The following is a 23,918-nucleotide window of genomic DNA, read 5'->3' as shown; positions in this document are numbered from 1 at the left end:
TTTCACCAAAATTAAACGGTAAACGTTCAATGGAAGCAAATCTATCTAATTCTTCTTTATAAAATTTTTTATTGTGATGAAATAAAGGAGAATTGTTAGGATTGGCGTACTCGAAAATTTGTTGTTGGCAGGTGTTGATCCCCATTTGCATTGCTTGTTTCGACTTCGGATGCCATTCAATGTTCCATAGCCGTCTCCACCTGTAAATTTGTATATTGTCCCACAATATTTACATTTTACCCGATACTTGTTTTCGCATAAATTTTCCTTCATGAAGTATTTTGATATGTTGGATGTACCTTCCCGTTCCGCTCCTTTGTTATTGATATTTCTTCGACACTAGATAGAAGGATGAAGACTTTCTTGCGTTGTCACGTACTTGACATTGGAAATAACATTGATATTATCATCCTCGTCTACCCAACATGTAAAATCACAATGATCATATTCATAAGAATAATCGGATTCCCCCATCCGAATCGGACTCTTTTCCCTATCACCCGCTCTGCTTCCACTTGTCATTTTTGAGAGAATTGAGCGGAAAACGGATTTAGAAAATTGAGAGAATTAAGCCGTGATTGAGAGATTTGAGCAGATTGAGAGAATTTGAGAAGAAATTGTGAGAAAAAATGAAAGATGGAAAGAGAAATTTATAAAGATTTAGGATAGTTTTAATAAATTAAGAAAAAAAAATAAAAGGGAGGGAAGGGGAGCCATTGCTTGCAACGATCAAACTGTTGGGAAAGAACTGTTCTTGATTTTCAAAAAAATTTTTTTAGCTATTGGGCCTAAACGGGTTCTAGATTTTTAGGAACCGTAACAGGCCCGTGTGGATCGAGCCGGCTGGCTGGTTACGATTGGTCAAGGGGTCGAATCTGGGCCCAAACCGGCCTGTGGCCACTAATATCTACAAAATCGGAATATTCCATCTTCCCGAAAAATAAAAAAAAAAAAAAAATCTTGACGAAGGAAAGCGATAATTACCGAACGGGGGTGCAGTACGGAGGAGTCTTTCGAAGGTCAAATTTGTCTCCATCCGCGAGATGCTCGCTTCATATGAGAGAGAGAGAGAGAGAGAGAGAGAGAGAGAGAACAGAGTCGTCTTCTTAAATTTTACATGATACAGACGCGATCCCCTCAAAGAAAACAGAGGAAGAAACAGTGATTTCCTTCGGGAAATCCCATCTACATGAGTCACTTCCCACCTTCATGGCTATTATATTCACACATCCATCCAGCCACTCCTTGCACAAAACTATTCACAATGGCACGCCTGATGCCTTACTTAGCTAAAGCCAAAAATAAAAAATTAAAAAGCTGTTCATTCAGGTTAGATTTGTAGATCGGCCGCTTCTGCTCCTCCTCCAAAGCTGGTCAGCCATGGATGCCCTGCATCATAACTTTCCCAGTTAGGTTTCTGGAGAAAAAGGAAGGACAACCCAAATGGATTTATGGTTCAAACTATTTACTAAAACGCCAGATCAGGGCAAATTATCTGGAGCTGAAATAGCAGTCCAAGATCCAATTTTTCAGAACTATAATGATTCAAACTGACCGGAAAAGGAAAGAAAAAGAGGAGCTCACTGAGCACTTGATCGGCAGAGAATCTTCTGGAAACATCCCTGCACAGCATCTTCCTGAGCAGATCCTTTGCCGTCGCCGACGCCGACCGGAAGGCCCGCGGCGGGAACCTCAGGTTCGCCCGCAGCACCGCCCCGAAGATCTCCGCCACGCTCTCCCCGTTGAACGGCGGGAACCCCGCCAGCATCACGTACAGCACCACCCCCGCACTCCACAGGTCCACCTTCTCCCCGTACTCCCTCCCCTCCACCACCTCCGGCGCCACGTAGTACGGCGTCCCCACGACCCCCTTCAACCTTGCCGCCGGGTCTCCCCCAATCACCTCCGCGGAACCGAAGTCCGCCAGCCTCAGCCGGCCCCGGGAGTCGAAGAGTATGTTGTCGGGCTTGATGTCCCGGTGGACGACGCCGTGGCGGTGGCAGTGAGCGACGGCGCACATCAGCTGGGAGAGGATCCGGGCGGCCTCGGGCTCCGGGAGGGGGCCGGCGGAGGCGACGGCGAGGTGGAGGTCGGGGGAGTCGCAGAGGTCGAGGACGAGGTGGAGGTGGGAGGAGTCCTCGTAGGTACTGTGGATGCGGAGGAGGTTCGGGTGCGGGGAGAGGAGGGAAAGCACCTTGGGCTCCATGAGGAGGCAGTGGGAGTCGAGGTCGTCGCCGGAGACGGCGGACTTGTCGATGGACTTGACGGCGAGGGAGGAGGCGGAGGAGGGCTCGGCCGAGGGGCGCAGGGGCTCGCAGCGGCGGACGACGCCGAAGCGACCGCGTCCGATCTCCTCGCAGATTCGGTAGTCTCGCTTCAGCGCTTCGGTCATCACTCTCGCTCGGTTTCTCTCTCTTCTGCTCTGCTCTGCGACAAATTCTGGATTGTGATGGTGGGTTTTAGTTATCAGTTGGGTTTCTGACACGGCAAGCCAAGGTCCAAAAACAGAGGAAAGGATTTGGCCGCTGAAGGAGAATATTCTCGATTCCTCCGGCCTTCTTAACGTACTGAAAAGCCGATCAGCGTTGGCAATCCCCCAACCCGGTACGGAATATTAGTGACTTTCGCGCGAGAAATGTAATTGGGCCGTACGTCACGTCAATGTGTGGAATTACTGTCCCACCAGTTTCTTTACAAATCCAAATCATTAGGTCGGAATTTTATATTTGCAAATATTAAGACGCCCTGCCACGTGTCTTCTACGTCGATATCATGTAAAATTTCGTGTGCTCGCTTACTGTCTTAGAAGTTTGAACAGTCAAACGATGGCGTATTGATTCGATGAAACCCAAAACTAAACCGTCATCCATGGAACTAAATCTCACGACTTGCAAGAGTAATTTTTGCATAACCTTTGCATCATATGCATTCCGACAATTGACTTGCATAGATCTTATACGGAGGCCAAACAACTTGTTGGATTATATCAAAAGCGCTCGATCCAAACACAGCACGTCCACTCGAATTTACATGATATCATAATATGAGAAACATTTGTCTACCCCCACTTCTGAGCGTCCATTGAATAATGTGGATCTTATACGGAGGCCATATAATCCTTTAAATTATACGAAGACCCTTCGATCTAACGGAACACATCCATTCGAGTTCACGTGATAATAGTAAGAGAAGAAGCTTGTACAGGCCCACACCAAGTGTTCACTAAATGAAGTCCATCACAGTCGTTGGTCAGGTGGTTTCCACGTGGACCACAGACTAGAATTTCACCTGACCGACAGGGCAAGAAGCTTCCCAAGAACATGGTTCTTAGATTGGGGTGCAGTCGTCCGAGATAAGTTGTTGATCTGACGGCTACAAATAGATGTGATAATGGTTTTTCTTAAATTTTTTTTTTTTTTTTGTCAGGCAATGTGATAAAGAAAAATTTTAAATAAGAATTCGAAATGCTCTCATTTTCTTAAATAAAGGCTTAAAATGGACGTTGTTTCAAATAAGAACATAAACTACCCTATTTGTATCAAAGAAGGGCATGATCAAAGACATTTTAGTTTATTACATTTTTTATATTTTTTCTTTTTCTTTTTTTTTTTCTTTTTCTTTTTCCTTCATTTTCGCTCGTGCCCAACCCTCGCTGCCTCACCGGCCACGTGCAAGATGCCCCTCGCCTAGGTAGAGCGAGAAGAGCCCTTCGCCAAGAATCGTGAGGTCGACCCTCCCCGGGGCAAAGCAAGGCAAGCCCTTGCGGCGGCCGTAGGCAAAGCCACCCAACCTACGGCCACCAACAATGAGGGAGAGAAAAAGAGAAGGAAAAAAAAAAGAAAAAATGGAATAAATTTAAAAAAATGTAAAAAGACAAAAATACCATTGGTCATCCCATTCTTTAGAACAATAGAGGTTCTTCGGACCTTTATTTAAAATAAAGTTCACTTCATGCTTTTATTTAAAAAATAAAGGCATTTTAAACCATTATATGAAACTTTTCCATGTGATAATGTTGATTGCGGGAGAGGTACGAGCAAGGACAATCTTCTTTTGGTACTATTAAGATTTCGGTTTCATGTTTTTTTTTTTCTATTTTTGTATTTCACGGTGCTAAAATGCCGCTCCCATTCCCTAAATTTCTTCTTCAAGTAAGTTTGTTTCACTAAAAATAAATTATTTGATAAATATTTTCATAAAAATAATCGCTTTTATAGTTTGAAATAATTAGTTTATAAAAAAATTGATTATCGATGAAAATTTAGGCCTTAACATTTTCTTATATGATAATAATATTTTAATTTCAATGATTTTTACAAGCAATATAAGCGATTTTTTTAGGAATTTTTTTTTAAAATCATCCAATTTTTTGGGAAACAAACGCACGCAAAATCCAGATTCATTAGAGTTTCTTTTGATCCAACCAAGTGAATATTATTAATCAAATGGACTTGGGTCCACGCAAGTATTTCTCCTTCCATTCCTACTTGCTACTTTTCCAATCCCAAGCTTTCACCCGGACACCAAAACTAGATTAAAAATATCAAAAGGGTCAAGGCACTTCTTAGGATGGATTTGGTTCAGCTTTCTTAAGGGGCTTTCAATCCTCAAAGGCCCTTGGAAGATTGTTGAAGCATTTGGTTCAACTCTAGGTCAGCATTTAGCCAAATGCTACCCTTGGAAAAGTTGAAAGCCCAATGCTGGTCTCTATCAATATTGAGCTTTCAGCATTTAGCCAAATGCTAAAAGATTTTTTTTTTTTTCATTCAAGAACTATCCTCACTAATTTCTTATTTCTCTTATTTTACCCCTCCCTATTACTATTCATCTTCTTCGTTGAGTTCTTCGTGGAAGAGTCAAATCTAGCGTTCCGGCCGAGGATGGGCCGAAGGACGACGAGGGGCCGGCAAGGGATCGGTTGCAAAGGCTAGCCCAGCCGCCTAGGCAAGGACTCCTAGTTCACACAAACCCAAGCATCGCCCGAGGTTACGTGACCTCAAGCGGCCATTGCTAGGTTGCGCGAACCCAAGCAACGGCACTTGAGGTCACCCAAACTCGAGCAATGGCGCCCGAGGTCGCCAACCCAAGCGCAATTGCCTAATAGCAAACCTAAGCATCGCTCGACCTTAGGCGGCCCTCGTCCGGGTTGCGCAACCCTCGACAGGGATAGCTTGAGGTCAAACGACGGCCACCGGCGCCAGATCTAGCTTGCTAATAGCCCGAAGCCTTCGCTAGTCCAACGAAGGTTATTTTTTATATATATAAAAAAAATAGAAGATTGCATTCAAAGCCCCTTTGCAAAGTTATTTTTACCAAATACCAATTAACTCAAAGACCATTTTCAAATGAGTTTTTATCAAACGTAATTAGCATTTTCCTAAATCCCTTTTAGATTGAAGGCATTTGCATTTTTTCAAAACCCATTTCAAATGCTGAACCAAACCCACCCTTAATCCTTATTAAATATGTTTTTGAAAATGCAATGCTTTTTCAATCGAAACAAATATCTTTCTTATAACACGTAAATATTCGGTTTACAAAGATTTTCCCCGAAAATGTTAATTCAACGTTTGGTTAACCAGTAAACATGGCCCTAATTCGATCGCCTCAAAGATTGTTCTAAAAGTAAACATCCGCGCGTTCTCTCCTTAAGGATTTGGTTTCAAATTAGCAAAACTCATTACTTTTTTTTTTTTTAACGAGGATCATATCCACTTCATTTCAGTTACGAAATATCTTATGAGCTCTACGTGAAAACCACACGATAACCAATCTTGTGTCAACAGTTTCTACCATGTGTCGGCCAGCTAATTATGCCATATGTATGCAAATTACTTGTGCCAAGTCTATGTCAATTGCTTTTAGCATACCGATCTTGTTCCCCTCCTCGATTCCAGTCATTCACGACAAACATGTCGAATTTTAATGCCAACATTGGCCAGTGTCAATCTCGCACACGCCAATCCTCGCGTTGACCAAAGCTATGCCCAATCACAATCTCATTAGCATAGTTTTCATGACATCTAATAGTTTCGAAGTCCATAGCTAATGCCTATTATGGGCCATTTTTAGGTGCTAAAGGTAATGAACACTTCAAAAAAAAAAAAAAAAAAAGAAACCGACGTGCTCAAGAACAAACCGGTTCAATTCTCGCTTCCAATTTTGAGGAGTCGAATGAGATCTTGCCTAAATTGCCCGTGTTATATATGCTCATTCCATCCATTTAAAGACTCTTTAAAAGCCGGTTCTATTAAAAAGAAAAAAAATAAGTGAATTTCTTTTTTTTTTTTTTTTTGTGGTATGTGCAAGAATATTTTGAATTACTTGTTAAGTTTCAAAAAATTGAAAAGGCCAGAACTTATTAATCTTTGGTTTTTTTTTTTAAAAAAAAAAAAATCCTTATCATGTATGATTTCAAAATGTAATATTTTTTTCGGTTCAAACAAATAATCTTTTTTTCGGTTTTCAAAGCCCTTTTCCAAAAATGTTAATTCTGCTTTTGATTAACCTTTTTTTTTTTTTTTTCAGTCGAATTGTTAAATAGTTAACATGGCCCTAATTCGATAGCCTCAAACCAAAATTGTTCTAGAGGCAACTTTCGCATGTGTTCTCTGCTTAAGGATCCGGTTTTGAGTTAGCAACAAAATTCTTGTTTTTTTTCTCCGGATCAAGTGTACCAATTTTATTTCGGTCATTAAATATCACGAGCCCCCATGAGCGAACCGCATTATTATCTAATGGCTAAGATAGAATGAGCTCGCATGCATAAGTTCGTTTAAGACTTCTCTTCGATTAGGGTGCTCTAGCCTGGGTTTATCCCCAGACAATGGTCCGGCTAGAAGGTTGGCATTAGACCTGGAAAAGAGTTTGGCAGCCCAACTTGATTTTGATTTTCCAAGTGGCTTTAGGCCCTTTTTGGGGCACACCATCGGCATTTCGATTTGCCTCCATTGGTATTGCTATGGACATTGCCAACTGCCGGCTTCTGCCACGTGTATGCTGACCGTTTTCTATCATGCGTCTGCCGAATATATCGAATTTTAATGCTAACATTGGCCTATGCCAACCTCGCACATGCCAATCCTTATGTCGGCCAAACCTACGTCAATCACAATCTCATTAGAATATTTTTCATGACATCTCACAATTTCAAAGTCGATAGCTAAAACCTAGTTTGGCCATATTTTTAGGTGCCGACGATAACGAACTGTTCAATCTCTATTGAAAAAAAAAACAAAACAAAACAACGAGTTCATGAATAGGCCGGTTCAATTCTTGGTTCCAGTTCTCTGAGAATCGACTGAGTTTTTCCCTAAATTACGCGTGTTATATCTACCCAATCAATCTTGCAAAAGACTCTCTAAAAACTGGTTCTATTTAAAAAGAAAAACCAAGTGAAAATGTTTTTATTTTGGTAAGTGCGAGAATTATTTTAAAAATTTTCGTTTGTTGATATGATATTCCTTTTGCTTCTGAGAGGCTAATGGATTTATGCTTTACCTCGATTTGCTATGATAGCGCTAGTTCAGCTATATCGGCCCAAGCTATGACGGCGGTCTTCAGCGGTGGCAGGATTTGGAAATGTGTATATATATCGGAGTAACTAAAGTGGATTTTTTTTTAGTTTCGATATATGAAAAAGCAGTTATAAATAAAACAAAAGATTTTAAAATTCAAATGCAAAGTCGGTTGGGACACATACTACTAAAAATTAAAGTTAGGTGTGTTTCTTTGAGTGAAAGCATTTTTCGAGAATTAGTTTTCCGGACTTTCATCCGTTTGATTCGCTAAAAATGACTTAGTCAATGGAAAATACTTTTCGGTCAATGGAAAATTTATGCACAAAATTAGGAGATTGAATTTCTAAATCTGAAAAGATAAAAACGTTTTTCGAAATTGCTTCTCTTGAATTTTTTTTATTTTTTTAAATATTTTATATTCTATAATTTAGTTCTATTTATTTTTATTTTATTGTATTGTTTCTTTTTTTCATTTTTTTTCCTTTTTCTTCTCCCTCCACCGGTCTCCCGGCCTCACCAACGATCGACGAGCCTCGAGCTCACCAAATCCCAAATACCTCGAGCTCGGTCGAGGCCGGCAAGCCCGAGCTCGCCCGTGGCCGCCACCGGTGGATTGCGGCGAGGAACAAGGAAAAAATAATAAAAAAATAACAATAATTACTTAAAGTTCGATTATTATTTTATTATTATTATTATTATTATTGCTTCATAAAGTGATGAGATTGAAACCATTTTCCAAATTGAGATCCAAACACCAGAAAATATTTTCGATAACATATCACCAAAAAAAAAAAAAAAAAATTAACCATCTTCTTAAAAAATAATTTTTCGAAAAATATTTTCCTTTAACATAAAGTTTTTCCCCAAACAAACGTAACCCTAAAACCGTCCTTCTCATACTCATTCCTTCTGTTTCGACCAAAAAAAAAAAATACTCATTCCTCCTGTCAAGGTCACCCTTACATTTCCCCGATTCAGTGGGCAATACCACCAAGTTTATCGCATGGTCAGCTAACTAAGAATCTCATGTACTATTTTTTTTTGCTTTTTTTTTTTTTTTTGTTTTGTTTTTGTTTTTTTTTTTGTTTTTGTTTTTTGTTTTTTTGTTTTTGTTTTTTTTTTTTTGGGCCTTTGTAAGTCAGTTGGGGTTGCTTTCATGACCAAACTCCAAGAGACCACGGAAGCAACAATGACATCTTTTTGCTTCCATGTATCTTGTCCAAAAAAAACCCGCTTAAACTACGTACATGACATGACATGGCAAATTTTGCATAGACACGAGAGCTACTTATTCCATTGGTCTCGATGAATTCCAACCATGTCATTGTCATGTAGAATAAGTTGCATACAAGTGAGCGTGCACATGCATGCAACGACCTTCTTTACTTCCTTTGAAATGGAATTTTGTCTGCTAATCGAATGTGACTCTAGCTACATGTATATAGCTAGGACACGTCCTTTTGGTAACATATCGTCAATGTCTAACCGACAGAAAAGTGAGCTCATCGCGAAACAAGATGAGCGTAATTATTGTCAAGAAAAGTTAGGCTTTCAGCATATCATGCAATAGACCAACAAATGACAATCGAAATAGTTATGAAGAAAAAGTAAGAAAGATATAGCAAATAATTGTGTAAGATTTTTATGTGATTCGGTTCGAATCGGCACTTGCATCCACGAGGACTTTGATCTAGGGAATTACAAGCACCAATGAAACAATTTCTCAAGTTTTTTTTTTCCAACACTAGATTGACCCAAGCAATCCTGAAAGTTTTTTTTTCTCAACCTCTCCTAGTTGTTGCACCAAGAACTATCACAGAGAGAAATCCCAACCCTCCTCTTCAATGCGCTTCCCAACTAATATTAGCGTTTGGCGAAAGATCTCAATGGAGGGATCTCATAATCAACGCGGTTTAAGAAACTAACCTTACTTGACTTCACCTGGGGAATTTAGCTTTAAAGCATCTATTAATAAACACGCAAAGTTACTATACTTTTTATGACGCAATTTCAATGTAACACCGATATCATATAGTTATAGCTATACCAAACGAACTCTAAACTACATACCATCGCTAAGCTCGTTACGGGTCTTACCCATTTACGCCGGTTTTGAAGCCTAATAATTAGATTTTCCTAGTGTGAGCTCCTTACTCAAAACTTCAGCCAAAATATGATCGACAGACTAAGCTTTCAAACGAATGCAAGATATCTACGGGTTCAAATTCAAAATTTGACTTGGGTAACTTTTAAAGTTGGAAACAAAATGGACAATGAAAACCGTAGATCTCAAATATGGAGATCGCCCGAATTTACACACAGTTAAGTTTGCGGACATCATTAATCATAGTCCATCAATTCTAACCCAATAAAATTTGAAATTATTATCCAAGATTGTCAAAACCATTTCTTTCTTACGATCTCATTTAAAGCCTACCAAGGGTAGTAGTGACCCTAATGTACGGAAACACCTCCACCTCGGAATCCGTATCCGAATCCGAATCCGAATCCGAATCCGAATCTGAAACGACAAACGAGCAATCTCCCTATCCCGCGGCCATAAGTGCATCTCCCTATCAAATCCACCCACAGCCGTCAGATTCCCCACCATCTCCTCTCGAAGAATATTCCCCCCCAAAAAAAAAAACATTTTAAACTTGACCTTTCTTGTACGTCCTTCAGGCGGAAAAAAGGGCAAATCAAACCGAACATTTCACAGAGCAGAGAGAGCAGCAAGTAGAGAGAGTAATGACCGAAGCATTGACGCGAGACTATCGAATCTGCGAGGAGATCGGACGCGGCCGCTTCGGCGTCGTCCGCCGCTGCGAGCCCCTCGATCCCTCCGCCGCTCCCTCCTCCCTCGCCGTCAAGTCCATCGACAAGTCCGCCGTCTCCGGCGACGACCTCGACTCCCACTGCCTCCTCACGGAGCCCAAGGTCCTCTCCCTCCTCTCCCCCCACCCGAACCTCCTCCGCTTCCATAGTGCCTACGAGGACTCCTCCCACCTCCACCTTGTCCTCGACCTCTGCGACTCCCCCGACCTCCACCGCGCCGTCGCCTCCACCGGCTCCCTCCCGGAGCTCGACGCCGCCCGGATCCTGGCCCAGCTGATGAGCGCCGTCGCCCACTGCCACCGCCACGGCGTTATCCACCGGGACATCAAGCCCGACAACATACTCTTCGACTCCCGGGGGCGGTTGAGGCTCGCCGACTTCGGCTCCGCCGAGGTGATCGGCGGAGACCAGGCGGCGGCGGCGGCGCTGAGGGGGTTGGTGGGCACGCCGTACTACGTGGCGCCGGAGGTGGTGGCGGGGAAGGAGTACGGGGATAAGGTGGACGTGTGGAGTGCGGGGGTGGTGCTGTACGTGATGCTGGCTGGGTTCCCGCCGTTCACCGGGGAGAGCGCTGCAGAGATATTCGGGGCGGTCCTGAGGGCGAACCTGAGGTTCCCGCCACGGGTGTTCCGGACGGTGTCGCCGGCGGCGAAGGATCTGCTCAAGAAGATGCTGTGCAGGGACGCTTCCCGAAGGCTCTCTGCCGATCAAGTCCTCAGTGAGTCTTTTTCGAGTTTTTCTCATCCATTTAGTCAACTTCTCCTCGTTCTTTTGGGTTTAACTCTTTTAAGTAGAGTGAAAACCAATCTTGAAAGCTCCAATTTTTGCAGAGGCTCACCTCAAATTAGTGATCTTTTAAAGCATCTAAACCGGTAAACCCATGTCATATTTCATCAAACCAGCTTCAAATTTACGACCCATCACGATTCATCTAACCCCACCTCCTCCGATCAAAAAATCACCAACTTTCCCACCGTTTGAAAACGATGCTCTCATGCAGGTCATCCATGGGTGACCAGCTACGGAGGAGCAGAAGCGACGGATCCCGTCTTAACTCAAGACTTCCACCGTGTATAGGTGCAAAGCCACGTCGAGTTTCAGGGAAGCTTTTTGGCGACTTTGTTAGATGATTTTTCCTGAAGCAACCGAGATTTCGCTTCATCTGAGCGGGTTGAACGAGGATGTGAAACTACGGGATCTAATTTCGTTCGGTTCTTGTTTTCTGTGACCGGGTCGTTTTGGATATTCCGAGGATACGGAGAGATATGCAGTTAAAAGATTGCGACAACGTTTGCGCTCTGTCCCTGTTGAAATCCCATGATCAATCCCCCTCTCGGCCTCTCCGATCCAATCCATAAACACATGATTAATAATAATTAATATCCGTTTTGCTTTGGATGTTAATTAAGTTTTTCTTTGATGGTCTTTCTAAAAATGTCCGTATTTTTTTTTTCCCATTTTGGATGCAAGATAAATGCTTTTTACCTGCCGGTTGTTTGGTTTGGGCAGTGGGACGAAGACAAAAGATGGGACCTTTGCAGGCTCCGTACAACTACTCCGTAGTTATCACCATCACGACCTTCCTTTCCCCGGGAAAACTCGCCACCTGGTGCTCTGTTCCCCCGCCATGAAAGTGATGCCATCCCCATAAGAAATGAAAAGAAAGCGATAGCCTCTTTTCTTTCTAGGAAAATCGTTCGATAAACCTAACGCGCACCTACTCGATCGGGTTTAAATTAGTGGGGGTAACGGTTTCAATTCGGTTGGTCACCACCCTGAAATCAAAAATCACCTGTTCGGATACAATTTGACAAAATGAAAATCGCGAACCTCCTTGTTGTTCCATGAGCCCATTCGAAAATTGAATCATCGGTCCAGTCCGATTCCCGAATAGATTCATAAAACCGATCCTATCAAGCACCGATGTCAATCAGGAATAGACTCACAAGTGAGTGTGCGTTTGCCTCATGTTAGAATTCATCATATTGTGCCAGGTCTCCGTTATTTGCACCCATGTATTCAGCTTTTATTTATTCGAAGATGTTGTAGAGTCAGAATACAGCTACCATACGTGCTTTTGATTGCAAAACAAGGACAATGTTCTGTCCTGCCTTGTTTATGGAAGACAACGAGATCATCTTCATAATGGCTTGGCTACTCATGCTTGAATTAAAAAAAAAAATTACAAACATATGTATATAAACCGGTCCGGTCCGTGTGGTTTCTGATTCTTTTGTATACTCTTAATTCAGATTGTTACAGATGATGAAACTCACGTAAGATTCTTCTAGGATCTATTAGATTCAACGATCAAAGTTCAGTTAATATATATAGTACATGCGTTTCCTATTTATTCTCACTTTTCCTATTTATCCCTACTTCTTGCCGTTCGTCTGTACAAACAAAATGGACAAACGTACACAAAACCGACGTTGTTGTGTCTGGTTAGAAAAAAATAGGCTAAGGTATGTTGTGAAATCATATCAAACAAAATTAGATGAAATAATTGTAAGTGACACAAAAGGTGAAATTGCTTAGATGGTGATATCCAACCTTTGTCTTTAACCATTTCCCTATTAATCTATCGCCGCTGTCTCCGTCATCCTTGTCGTCGTCGTCGTTATTGATGTTTTTGCTGTACTGGCTAAATTATATGTTGGGTCAGTTAATTAAGAATCCTTTCTTAGGCCGGATGTACCTAATCGAGCATTACCATCATAATTCTGTGGGCAAAAACCACCAAGCTTGGAACAAAAAAAAAAATCCGACATAACCACATCATCGCATGGTCAATTGATTAGGAATCTCAACACATTATCCTAAAATCCACTTATCAAAGCCTCTTAAAAAACAAAAAAACGACACCAAAGTGCGGTTGTGTTGTTGCTTTCATTCACCCGATGGAGTCCCACGAAGCATTCATGGAACCTTCTGCGCCCAAAAATCTTGGCCATACAATTTTTTTTTTGGGGCCTAAATTGAAAGAATAAAGAAACCGATGTCGTGAATTATTATAATTTCCGGGTCATTTTCCGGGTCGATTTGCCACATGAGTACGGACATTAAGTGACAAAATTGCCCCATAAGCATGACCGACCGTGACTAATCCACTTGCCTTTCTACACGTAATAAACTATGTTTTGCCCATGCTCGCGGATATTGTTTACGGCATGACCACAAAAGACCAAGTTTCAGAAGTGAGGAAAATCATCGTAACATGCGCACACCTGTCGGGTGACAACTCCCTCTTCTTATTTTAATCCGAGTTTATTAATTATTATTATTATAACGCGTGCACGCCAATTTGTGACGTCGTTTTGTTTTGGACTGTTTCGTGAAGGCAAATGCGGTTACGAAGGCCCGTTTCTCTGTCACGAGCGATTATCAACCAACCGTCACATTAGCGGTTAAAACAGTTAGGTCTCGTATTGTTGGAGCTGTGCAATAATTGCATCATTGAGACTACTATAACAAGCATATTAATAAAGACATTTTATAGGAGGCACTAGGGTTTGTCTTGTTTCTTTTCGTTTTTTTAATTTTAATTGTATAATTTTCAACATTTTCTTCAGAAGATAACATAGAGAAATCGAGGGTGTGGACTGACAAAGATATTTTGGATTCCTTCTTCATTAGTGGACATTAAAAAAAATTGCCAAATTAACTTGTAGATCACCCAAGCTTCATTATAATTTTTAATTGTTAAACAGGTGGGTCGAGTTTGGAGTCCGATCGAATATGATCCGATCCATATTGGCCTATTTAACCCGTTTTGATTCATTTTCATACTATACAAATTTAACGACTCATACCCGACCCGACCTATATTACTTAAATAATTTTATATTTAATCAAATTATGAAATATTTATTTATTATAATTTATTAACAAAAATGATATTGCTAAAACACTTTCATGCAATTGAAATTTTTTTCATTTTTCTAAAATATTTTGAATTTTTTTATTCATTTATAAAAATAATTATTACCCACCTCACGTTGCCATGGGCCGCCATATGTCGTCGACAACCGCCGCTGTAACATCTCGAATTTTCACTATTCTAAAAATAATTAGAAAGTAAAATAAATCTTCTTGACATATTCTTTAAGGAACCTTTAGAAGAGGCTATTTCGAAACTTCTCAAGAAATTTTTTCGAAATTTCTCAAGGATGCTATTACTTAACTTATTTAAGAAAATTTCCAAAAAATTGTATTAGAAAATATAATATGAAGAAATGGTTCTTGAATTGTTATTCATAAATCAAATAGAATAGAGGAGTCAATGCTAAGTCAATTGAGTCAACAACAAGTCAATTTTCTAAAGGATAAGAATAAAATCAATACTAAGTCAATTAAGTTTTTCTAAAGGATAGGAACAATATCATTTTCAACCATTTAAAGATAGGATAAAATCAATATCGCTTTCAAGTAATCAATGATAGGATAAGATCAATGTCGCTTTCAAGTAATAGGATAAGATCGATGTAATTAATGTTATGATAAGATCGATGTAATTAATGTTACTTTTAAGAACAAAGTCAAAAAACTATAAATGAGTTTACACTATAATACTAGCAAAGTCAACAAATTATAAGTGAGTTCACACTATAGAATTTATAAAGTCAACAAACTATAAATGAGTTCACACTAAAGGATTGACAAAGTCAAGATGATATAAATGCGTTCACATTTATAGAAAACTTGATAAAGAAGCTATCTCGTAGCTTCTCGAGAAGGTCATCTCGTAGCTTCTCGAGAAAGTTATCCTGAAGCTTATCGAAGAAGCCATTATCTTACTTTTTTAAGAAGTTTTCCCAAAAATTTTGTATTAGAAATCATGACATAAAGTAATATCTTTAGAATTAATATACAAGTCAATAGCAAGTCAATTAGAACATCTAAGCCAAGGCCAAGTCAAGTAGGAACATATAAATTAATTTTCTAACGGATAAACATCAAGTCACTTTTAAGCATTAATGATAAGGGATAACCATTAAGTCACTTTCAAGCATTAATGATAAAGATAAACATCAAGTCACTATCAAAGAACCTTGTAAAGGAAGCTACAAAGCTTATAAGAGAAGCTAGGAAACTACTATAAATAGGGGGTGTGGTTTCTTCAATTCCTATAACCACCAATCCTCCCTCTCTTCCTCTTCCCCTACTCTCACGCCTATTCCCTCTCCCCCATATCGACTTCTACCGCCGCCTCATGTCGCTACCGTTACGTCACTTCTCGTCTTATTTCCTTGTTGCTTGACGTAGAACACCGTAATTCGGGTACTAGGTAAATAGGATTACTAGATCTAACGCGATAACGTCCGTTTGTTGCTTATATGAAGCATTGCATTAGATTGACATGAATTGTGTGCATTTTGTGTGCGACATGAGTGTTATTGCATCAAGCCACGACGATATTTTCTTACATTAAAATGATTTGATTCATGTCAAAACGATATTTTCTTGCATTAAAATGATTTGATGCATGAGGCTGCAAGAAAGTGTTTATGCAAATCATCCAAGGAACGGCGTATGGCCTGGATAGACAAACGTTCCCTTAAAGTCTCAAGGGTTCGTATCTTGGGTATATTGAACCGTCGTTCCCGTGAAGCTGATTATGCGAGATGTTCACCTTTTAGTGATGTTGAACCCACAAGTGAGCGTTCCCGGGATATGATTTACTAATTATGGCCCGGATAGGCAATTATTATGGCTCGGATAGGCAAACATTTATGGCGAGCCAGGAATGGTCATTTGATGTGAATTGCATGAATTGATGTGTTCATGGCATTTAAACAAAAGTTATGTGGTGGACTCCACGCATGTGATGATTTACAAATGAAGATTCACGCTCATATTTACAATAGATCATATGATAGCTTTGTTGGGTATAAAGCTGACATTCATGCTTTAGGCCTAGTAATTTCATTTACTGATCTGCTCGCTCATTCCTTCATTTTTCAAGAAACTAAGATGGATCTGCATCGTGCCTCATTGTTTAGAGTGCCTACTCGCATGGAATATTCCCAATCGGAAGTTGTGAATATAGAAGCTGGCGTCAAAGAGTAGGTGGAGGAATCTCATGGGTCCTCTGCATAATTTTGATGGATTGTCAAAATTCCAAAGCAGAGTGACGCCTTAGGAGAGTTCCCGAGTTTAAATGAGGAAGAAGTTCTAATAGTCTAAAGAGGGTAAGGAGATGTCGAGTAGCAATAGTCAAGATAATCTTCCTAAATTTTGATTGTACATTTTTAAGGGAAGGTAATGAACATTATAAGATATACTTGGTACAAATTTAAGTAGGTCTGTAAATTTATTGGTAGCTGGTATGTCTATTTATAGAAATAGCCTACGGTCATGTTTTTGCAAATAAATAATAAAGATTGGAAAAACATAATAAAAAAATTAGAAAAGAGTACAATAACTGGGCAAAGGTCCTGGGGTCGTTACAGCCGCCGCCAACCGCTGTGAGCATTTACAAGTCGGCAATCAATGCTCTCTTCTTCACGCGCTCTCCTGCATGTTGTTTGCTTATGGTGCTGTTCTGTTTACTGGGTTAACATTGACCTCTCGGATAAGAAAAATGTCTTAGCAAAACAAGCGTATTGCCTCGTCCGGTCTAGAGGGAAGTGCTGGTTCAATGGAGTTTCGTTTGTGATTCTTCATTGTGCTGACTATTTTTGCTGTTGCTATTTCTCAAAAAAGAAGAGAAAAGAGGAAAGTTGGCATCTTGAATGAGGTTTGTCTGATGTCTCTTTTGTGGCTTTGATGGAGTTGCAGTTTTAGCATTTTTTTCTGCTGTTGTCTGATTTGGTTGGATTTTCGTATGGCTGCAGGAACAAGAAGCTTGTTGAAATTACTAGCTGCATACCAGGTACTTTCCTCTGCTAGATCATGCTAGGAGCGTATCGACGAGAGGTGAAAGTGCGACCAAAATCGGGGTCAGGCAATCTCCGTTGGCGGCCAGGGGTGGTGGTGGGCTGCAGCAGCAAGCAACAACAGGAACCGGATCCCCTAAGGGTGACATGATCGATCCGGACCATCCAAACAAAAAATGGACGGTTTGGATTAATCCACATCACTTTTTTTAAAATTTTGAAATTTCCTACCAAAGAATTTCCCTCCTTTTAAAAGGTGATGTGGATGAATCTGGGCCGTCCATTTTGAAATAGGATTGCTCGGATCCATCAATGTCAACCATACCTTTCTTTTACTTATAAAAAAATAAAAATTATAAAGTACTATAATAGCGGTTCATTTACAAGTGATGCTCGGGAAGCTATAGTCCATGAGTCAAAAAAATGGATTGAGTTAAAATCCATATTTGAATAGGCTTCACAAGCCTAAACCCATATTTGACCCATTTTTTGAATCTATTGAACTCATATGTGACCCAAGTGAATAAAAATAGGTTAAAAAGTGGGTCAAGAACTCATATTCACACCTCTATGCATAAGTAGTGAATTAATGGGGTCAAGTTCAAGCCCGCAGCTCGCTTGCTTCACCAACTTAATCTGATAACTAGCTAGATTTCCCTTCTTCTGTTTTTTTTTTCAGTTATGTTATAACTTTGGAATCATATTTCAGCCGGAGTTTAGATTGCAATTAACTTAGCGATTAACTCCAGTCAAGTATAGTTTGAGCTTGAACATTCATACTCGTTCAAATCGAAACATTGTGTATGTCCGGTTTGTGTTTAGTGTCCAATGAGGGGTTTCTTTTATTTTGTTCACTATGCTTTCGTTTGGCGAAACATGCTAAAAACAACGATGGGATGACCTATTAATAGCGTGATTGGGACCTAAGAATTAGGTTAGGAACTTCTTTGGCAGCTCTCGTCTAAATTCAAAGTGCGGTTTGACTTCTCTTTCTGGATGAGGACGTAAGGTTGAAATTGATGGTGTCAGCTATCAAGTGTTTGGTATTTTGATGGTTCCTTTCTCTCTCACCCCTTGCATGGCCTACCTCCCCACCAAATTCCCAAATAATCTAGAGAGAGAGAAGGCAGCCCGATGCAAATACATGATCTTCTTGGCAGGAAATCTTCCCATAGATCATTCTGTTCGGGTTGCTATCAGTGTCATGTCACCCGTCCAAGACAAAAGTTGGGTGATCGGTCATTCGGGGCCTCCGATCTCCGGCGAAGGCGACAAAACGATACGGACAGGTCGGTCCTGGTTTGTCCACGGGAGTTGTCCGACGTGACCTAGAAGACAAAAGCACGAACGCAGCGTCCCTTTATTGAAATGAATTTGGTCTTCATTTCTTCTCTCTCAAGATGTCAAGCAGCAAAACTGCAAACCATGCGCTGCGGTGGCTTTTCAAAAGGTTCAAGTGATCACTTCACCTCGCGGGACGCCGGGAACTTGACGACATCTCTCTAACACATGAGATCAGGTGCTGCAAGATCTTATTGACTAAGCAAACGACCACGTAATCCAACCGTCTTAAGACTTGTTCAGAATGTATCTCGAACTTCAAGTATCCAGGTCAATCTTATACGGGAAGATCCTGTATTAGTATCGATATTCATGTCGAAGATACTCATTTAGACCGTCTTTCTCAGATGACTCGAAGGGTATCTTGAAAGGTTTCACAGCTATTTCTTTTAGCATGAGCGTATCTTTTGAAAAGATGTACTGCTTAACTTGGCATGAGGTTGACCCACATGAAAAATGAGCTTAGTGTTGCTGGAACCAGTGATGAATGGTGATTGGAGATGTTGCACGTCTTTGGTTCAGGGAACCAAAAATTTTAGGAGTCCCTGTAATCACTAGAAACCTAAAACAGAGCTGATGACAATGTACCATTTGATTTGCATCAATACCAAGCGAAGCCATATCATTTAACATCGATTCATTGCACAACCATTTTTCACCCGAGAAGCATCACGGATACAGAAGCTCGCATTCCCCATAACTTGGGGTGTCTTGCAGGGCAGCTCCTAGTCAGTCTTCCCGGGCGCCGATTATTTAGAGAGTTAGCTGCTTGTCTTACATATACTATTAGTGTCGCAGAGATATCACCCATGATCAGAAACTATGGGTCGCAAAAAGTAAACAGTAGCCCCTTACTTTCCTTTCTTTAGCATGAGAGCAAAGCGACCCCTAGTTTGCCCGTTCTCTGAGAACTTCGAGATCCATCTCTGTTGGGTCGGTTGCTTGGATCTCGTAGTGGATGCCCTCGAGCTCCCTTCGGAACCTGTCCTTGGACGTTGCATACAGCATCTTGGGGCGAATACGAGACACGGAAGGGGACCTAAACGAGGGAGGCAGACTTTTAGTATCAACCGGCAATGTGATATAGATCATGAACATGGCATCATAAAAAGGGTCCGACATTAATAACAACTCTGCTCTGACCAGTATCAAAAGGCAAAAATGTAGAAGTATTCTGAAAAAGAAAAAAGAACAAGAGAAAGATATTTGCCAAAAAAACTGATGTGAGTACTGCTCAGAAGATGTCTGTGTCGAAAACATGCATATGGTATCAGATGCATATGCAACACGATAAAACTGCTCAGAAGGCAGCCATTGAAAAACTATCAACGTAGAGACAAAATGGATTTTGGCCATTCTAGAAGTGAAACGGTTGAGCAGTAATTTTCTGAAGAGAACATAGTTAATCGACTGTAAAAACAGATCGACACTGCCAAACCAAATTAACTAAATGTTATGAACAAATAATTCTGTCACCTGAGTAAGCCACTGTCTAAAAAGCTTGGACTAGACCAGCTGGTTCTACTATTGGCAGGAACTACTTTGAGGTCCAATCTGATTTTGACCAGTGAAGTGAAGTGGTCAAAAATATGATTCCCAGCATTAACTCGGTCCAACTGTGTCAATTCAGTTCTAACAAAGGGCAAACTAAGGAGGCAAATGGTGGTTTGTGAGGCAGTTTAAACCAATGATGTTTCCCCAGATGCGCCACACCACATGCCACTAGACCAAGTGCGTCTAAATTTACAGTGATACACACTAAAGAATTAATTCCAGTGGGAGATATTCATTAAAAAATAAAAAGTGCTTCAGGTAAGGTTTAAATTAAACATGGGATGCCCAAGTCCACCTCCTATGGGTGCATGCATTTGTAATCTCTGTCTGACCAGGGCTCTGCATATGTTGCATGTGGGAAACAAAAGTACTTAACATCATCCTAGCACAGATTTCGAATTTAGGATGATTACATTTCTACACCTATAGAGAAGGAATGCATCTTTATCAGTCTCTCTTAATTTATTAGAAGTATATGCACTCTAAAACAAAGATTTTTATGGGCACTCCTATTTGGATAAACAAAAATGGCTCAAACTAGGTATGTTAAATTTTCAAGAGAATAAAAATAAAGATATCTTCTCCTCCAAAAGAGCTTCTTTTCCTATTCTTTCACAGCAAGACCTAATGAGTGCTTAGCCAAACCATTCTAATTCCAAAACCAAGAATAGAACACTTGCTTTGAAAAATAGTCTGCATAACACAGAGTGAGGTACCATTAACATACACATCTATCGACAAGAAAAAAAATCAAGTCTTTTCCCATTAAAGTGTTGCTCTTACACGATTGCCTTCCATTTAGTATCAAATCTTCCTTTGATATATCGAAGAAAGAAAACATGTAGGGAAGTCCATAGTAACTAGCAAAACCTAGGCCATCACAGAGAAGAAATATGATACTTCAACCGATTACAACTATTAGGTTGGGAAAGAACCTCCCATTGTTACCCTACATCATTGGACAAAGCATTTGACAGCAAACCATAAAAATGCTCCACTCTATTGTTCAGAAAGAACATCAAATCAGAGAGGCAGAGAGAATTGAAAGGCATTGTATCACCTACATCCCTCCAATTCACAACAACTGAAGTCTACTCTCAAAACAAAGAAACATCTTCTTCAATGGAGAGACCCAAGCCCGTGTCCATGCAAGAAGAATGACAACACAAAATAATGGAAACAACCTACACCAAAATTGTGAAATTCAACCATGCACCAGCACCACAGATAAAGAGGGACAAACCCACAAAAGTGATAAGCACGGAGTGCTCCTAGCTTGATTCTATGTGACCCAGACCTCACTGCTATACTTGTGATGCTCATCAAGGAAAAAAAGTAATCAACATGGTTTAGAGTCTCTAGATGCATAGGGCAAACCAAAGCTAAAAGTACCTCATCTACAAGTCATTCAGCATATAATAACACAATCAAGAAAAAGATTGTACCAGACCAATACAAATCCAGACAAATAAATTATATTTGTTTGACAAGAATGTATCTTAAATAGCAAGCAACAAAAATTGAATGAAATAAACAAAACAAGATAATTTCTTCCAGACGGAGAACGTTGCTGAAAGAAATTTACACCAATTAAGATGCACTGATTTATAATTACGGTTTGATTAAGCAAAACAAAATTGAAGTCTCCAACACCTATGCAGGCATAAAGCGTGCATATGAGCCAATAAGTGCAGAAAAGAAAAATGCTTGAGAGACAATGATTTACGTGCTTAGACAACCCATGCAAGAATGAACACGTGAACAAATTTTCAACAGGTTCTGTACAAAAAGCCAATGACTTTAACCAACTGCCCAGGGAAAGGCTGGAAGAGTAATGCAGTGAAATAAGAAGTAGTCCATCCACAGCATTTCAAATAAGCAGCTGGACATAAGGAAGAAACTCACCAAGCGATGAAAAAGATCTTGCTCTTTTGACAGTTTTCAGAAGTTACAAAGTCGAAGTCATAGACAGCATATCGGCAGTCATTCTCTGGCAAAGAGGAGGTGAAATCTTCGTAGCTTTCAGCTGGACCTCCAGTCTTCTCAACAACAACCTCTTTTTTCTTCTCATCGATCTTAAAAATCACATAGCGGTGAACCTTCTTCCTCTGCAGTTCCAGATAAGTGGTTTTGCTGTGTTCAGCAACACCCATTCCAGACGACGCATTTGTCTGATCAACAGAGATTATCAGTTTTTCCCCTCTTCAATAGCCATTCAACAAAATATTTAAACAAGATACTGCAATATCCTCCTTATAATTCTAACAAGACCACAATCCTGAAACACAAGCCCATACCAATTTACATGCAAATGCATGGAAATCGTCTTATTGATCGTTCTAGCAACACACGTCACGGCTTTCACAGAGTTAACGCAGACAAAGCGCACAAGAACATTATATAGCTGACGGTAATGAGATAAACAACAGAAGGGCCCTGCAATTTAAAGACCCCTTCCATGCTACCAAAAGGAATCTCCTTTTCTGAAACAAAATGCTATTCCAAGCTAACCGATTTCGCCCAACAAAGTTCAGAAGCAAACTAACACTCACAGACTCAAATCAACAAAATCAGAACACAGCCCGGTAAAATCAAGCTCCACGTGATAGCAGCACAAGTACAACCAAAGCAAAACCAAGATAAAACGAAACCCAGAGCGGCTTACAAATTCAAATGAGCAAATGAAGTAGATCTAGCAAGAGAAACCAACATAGCGACGAGCAAAGCAAGCATAATCAAAAGAATCAGTGAAACAGAGCTTTACCCCTCTGAACGACATGACAGCTCTTACCACACTGTAGCGAGGGCGAGAGCGAGAGAGAGAGAGAGAGAGAGAGTACGAAGGAGAAATGGGGAGAAAAATCAGCCACCGGGAAGACGAGAAATTATCAAAAAAAAGAAAATTTTCGATCATGAATCAACGGGAAAATGAGAAAAGTCGAAAGAGAATATATTCGTTGGATGGTGGGAGGCGGTGGGGGCGTGAGGACAAGGAAGTGAGATTCGAGTTTTTTCAGAAGAGAGAGAGGAAAGAGAAGAAACGAAAAGGAGAGTACGACCTGTCGTGTCGTGTCGACATTCTTTTCGGACAAAGGTATGGCGTTATCCAGTGTGGTCGAAGCAGAATCGCCAGTTCAGCCTTAAGCCGTCGGATCGATCTTTTGCATCGGATAAGATGAGTTGGAAATGAAAACGAAGATCATATAAGACTATGGGCGAGCAAAAAAGACCGCCCGGACTGGGACCGCTCGGATCGGACAGGGACCAATGATCCGGTTTCCGATTTTAGGGGGATCCAATCTGGCTCCCGGCTCCTAAAATTGGAACCGGTGATCGAGTAGTCCGGTTCCTTGTTCCAGGGCCCAGGACAGGACCGAACCAGTCTTTAAAAAAAAAAAACAAATCTAACATTTACTTGTTGTTTAGATTTAGGTCATTTAGAGTTTCTTTACTTCATTTCAACGTAGTGCCGCAGACATTTTTTCTTACCTCTCCACTATCTAGTTTCCACTTCTCTCACTATACGTACGAGTCCCGAATCATCCCATCGCTTGTCTCGTCTCGCACTTCATTGGCACCATCTACAACCAAGTCGCTAACCCAAGAGCTGCCAATTGAAGAGGCCTTGACTCCGCTAAACTCGTGGTACATCGACCCTTGTTTTCTCAACCTCGAACTTGATCGTGTCTTCTATCAAAATATGCATCCACTTTTTGGAACCATGGACCGGAAACCCTTGGAACAGCTCGGGTCTAGTCCAGTTCCTGGTTTCGATGATGGCCGGTTCGGT

At 40.6% G+C, this 23,918-nt stretch overlaps 3 protein-coding genes across 6 annotated transcripts; 1 reads left to right on the top strand and 2 right to left on the bottom strand.

Annotated features, from left to right (window-relative positions):
- Positions 1-1,120: 1,120 nt before the first annotated feature.
- Positions 1,121-18,328, bottom strand: LOC115732307 (phosphoenolpyruvate carboxylase kinase 2-like). Of its 4 annotated transcripts, none has more exons than XM_048272438.1 (3): positions 1,585-2,515; positions 1,321-1,389; positions 1,121-1,288 (listed from the first exon to the last, which is right to left on the bottom strand). In XM_048272438.1, exons 1-2 carry the CDS (start codon positions 2,390-2,392, stop codon positions 1,331-1,333), a joined length of 867 nt encoding a protein of 288 aa, XP_048128395.1. In that variant the 5' UTR covers positions 2,393-2,515; the 3' UTR covers positions 1,121-1,288; positions 1,321-1,330. The 4 variants fall into 4 exon arrangements, with proteins under 4 accessions (XP_048128395.1, XP_048128388.1, XP_030518805.2 ...); XM_048272431.1 differs by adding an exon at positions 18,321-18,328 and having other exon boundaries at positions 1,122-1,389; positions 1,585-2,417; XM_048272434.1 differs by having other exon boundaries at positions 1,129-1,265; positions 1,317-1,389; positions 1,585-2,514.
- On the top strand, positions 10,207-11,952 carry LOC115728701 (phosphoenolpyruvate carboxylase kinase 2-like). The gene is made up of 2 exons (XM_030659065.2): positions 10,207-11,073; positions 11,356-11,952. The coding sequence occupies exons 1-2, from the start codon at positions 10,269-10,271 to the stop codon at positions 11,430-11,432; spliced, it is 882 nt and encodes a 293-aa protein (XP_030514925.2). The 5' UTR covers positions 10,207-10,268; the 3' UTR covers positions 11,433-11,952.
- Positions 18,329-19,148: 820 nt separating the features above from the next.
- Positions 19,149-23,139, bottom strand: LOC115728703 (actin-depolymerizing factor). The gene is made up of 3 exons (XM_030659069.2): positions 22,893-23,139; positions 22,034-22,299; positions 19,149-19,613 (listed from the first exon to the last, which is right to left on the bottom strand). The coding sequence occupies exons 1-3, from the start codon at positions 23,040-23,042 to the stop codon at positions 19,463-19,465; spliced, it is 567 nt and encodes a 188-aa protein (XP_030514929.2). The 5' UTR covers positions 23,043-23,139; the 3' UTR covers positions 19,149-19,462.
- Between the last annotated feature and the right edge of the window lie 779 nt (positions 23,140-23,918).

Source organism: Rhodamnia argentea, chromosome 1, assembly GCF_020921035.1.
Source record: "Rhodamnia argentea isolate NSW1041297 chromosome 1, ASM2092103v1, whole genome shotgun sequence".
In the NCBI taxonomy this organism is placed as follows: domain Eukaryota; kingdom Viridiplantae; phylum Streptophyta; class Magnoliopsida; order Myrtales; family Myrtaceae; genus Rhodamnia; species Rhodamnia argentea.
The sequence above is the reverse complement of the archived record's forward strand: the minus strand, read 5'-3'. Positions and strand labels throughout refer to the sequence as shown.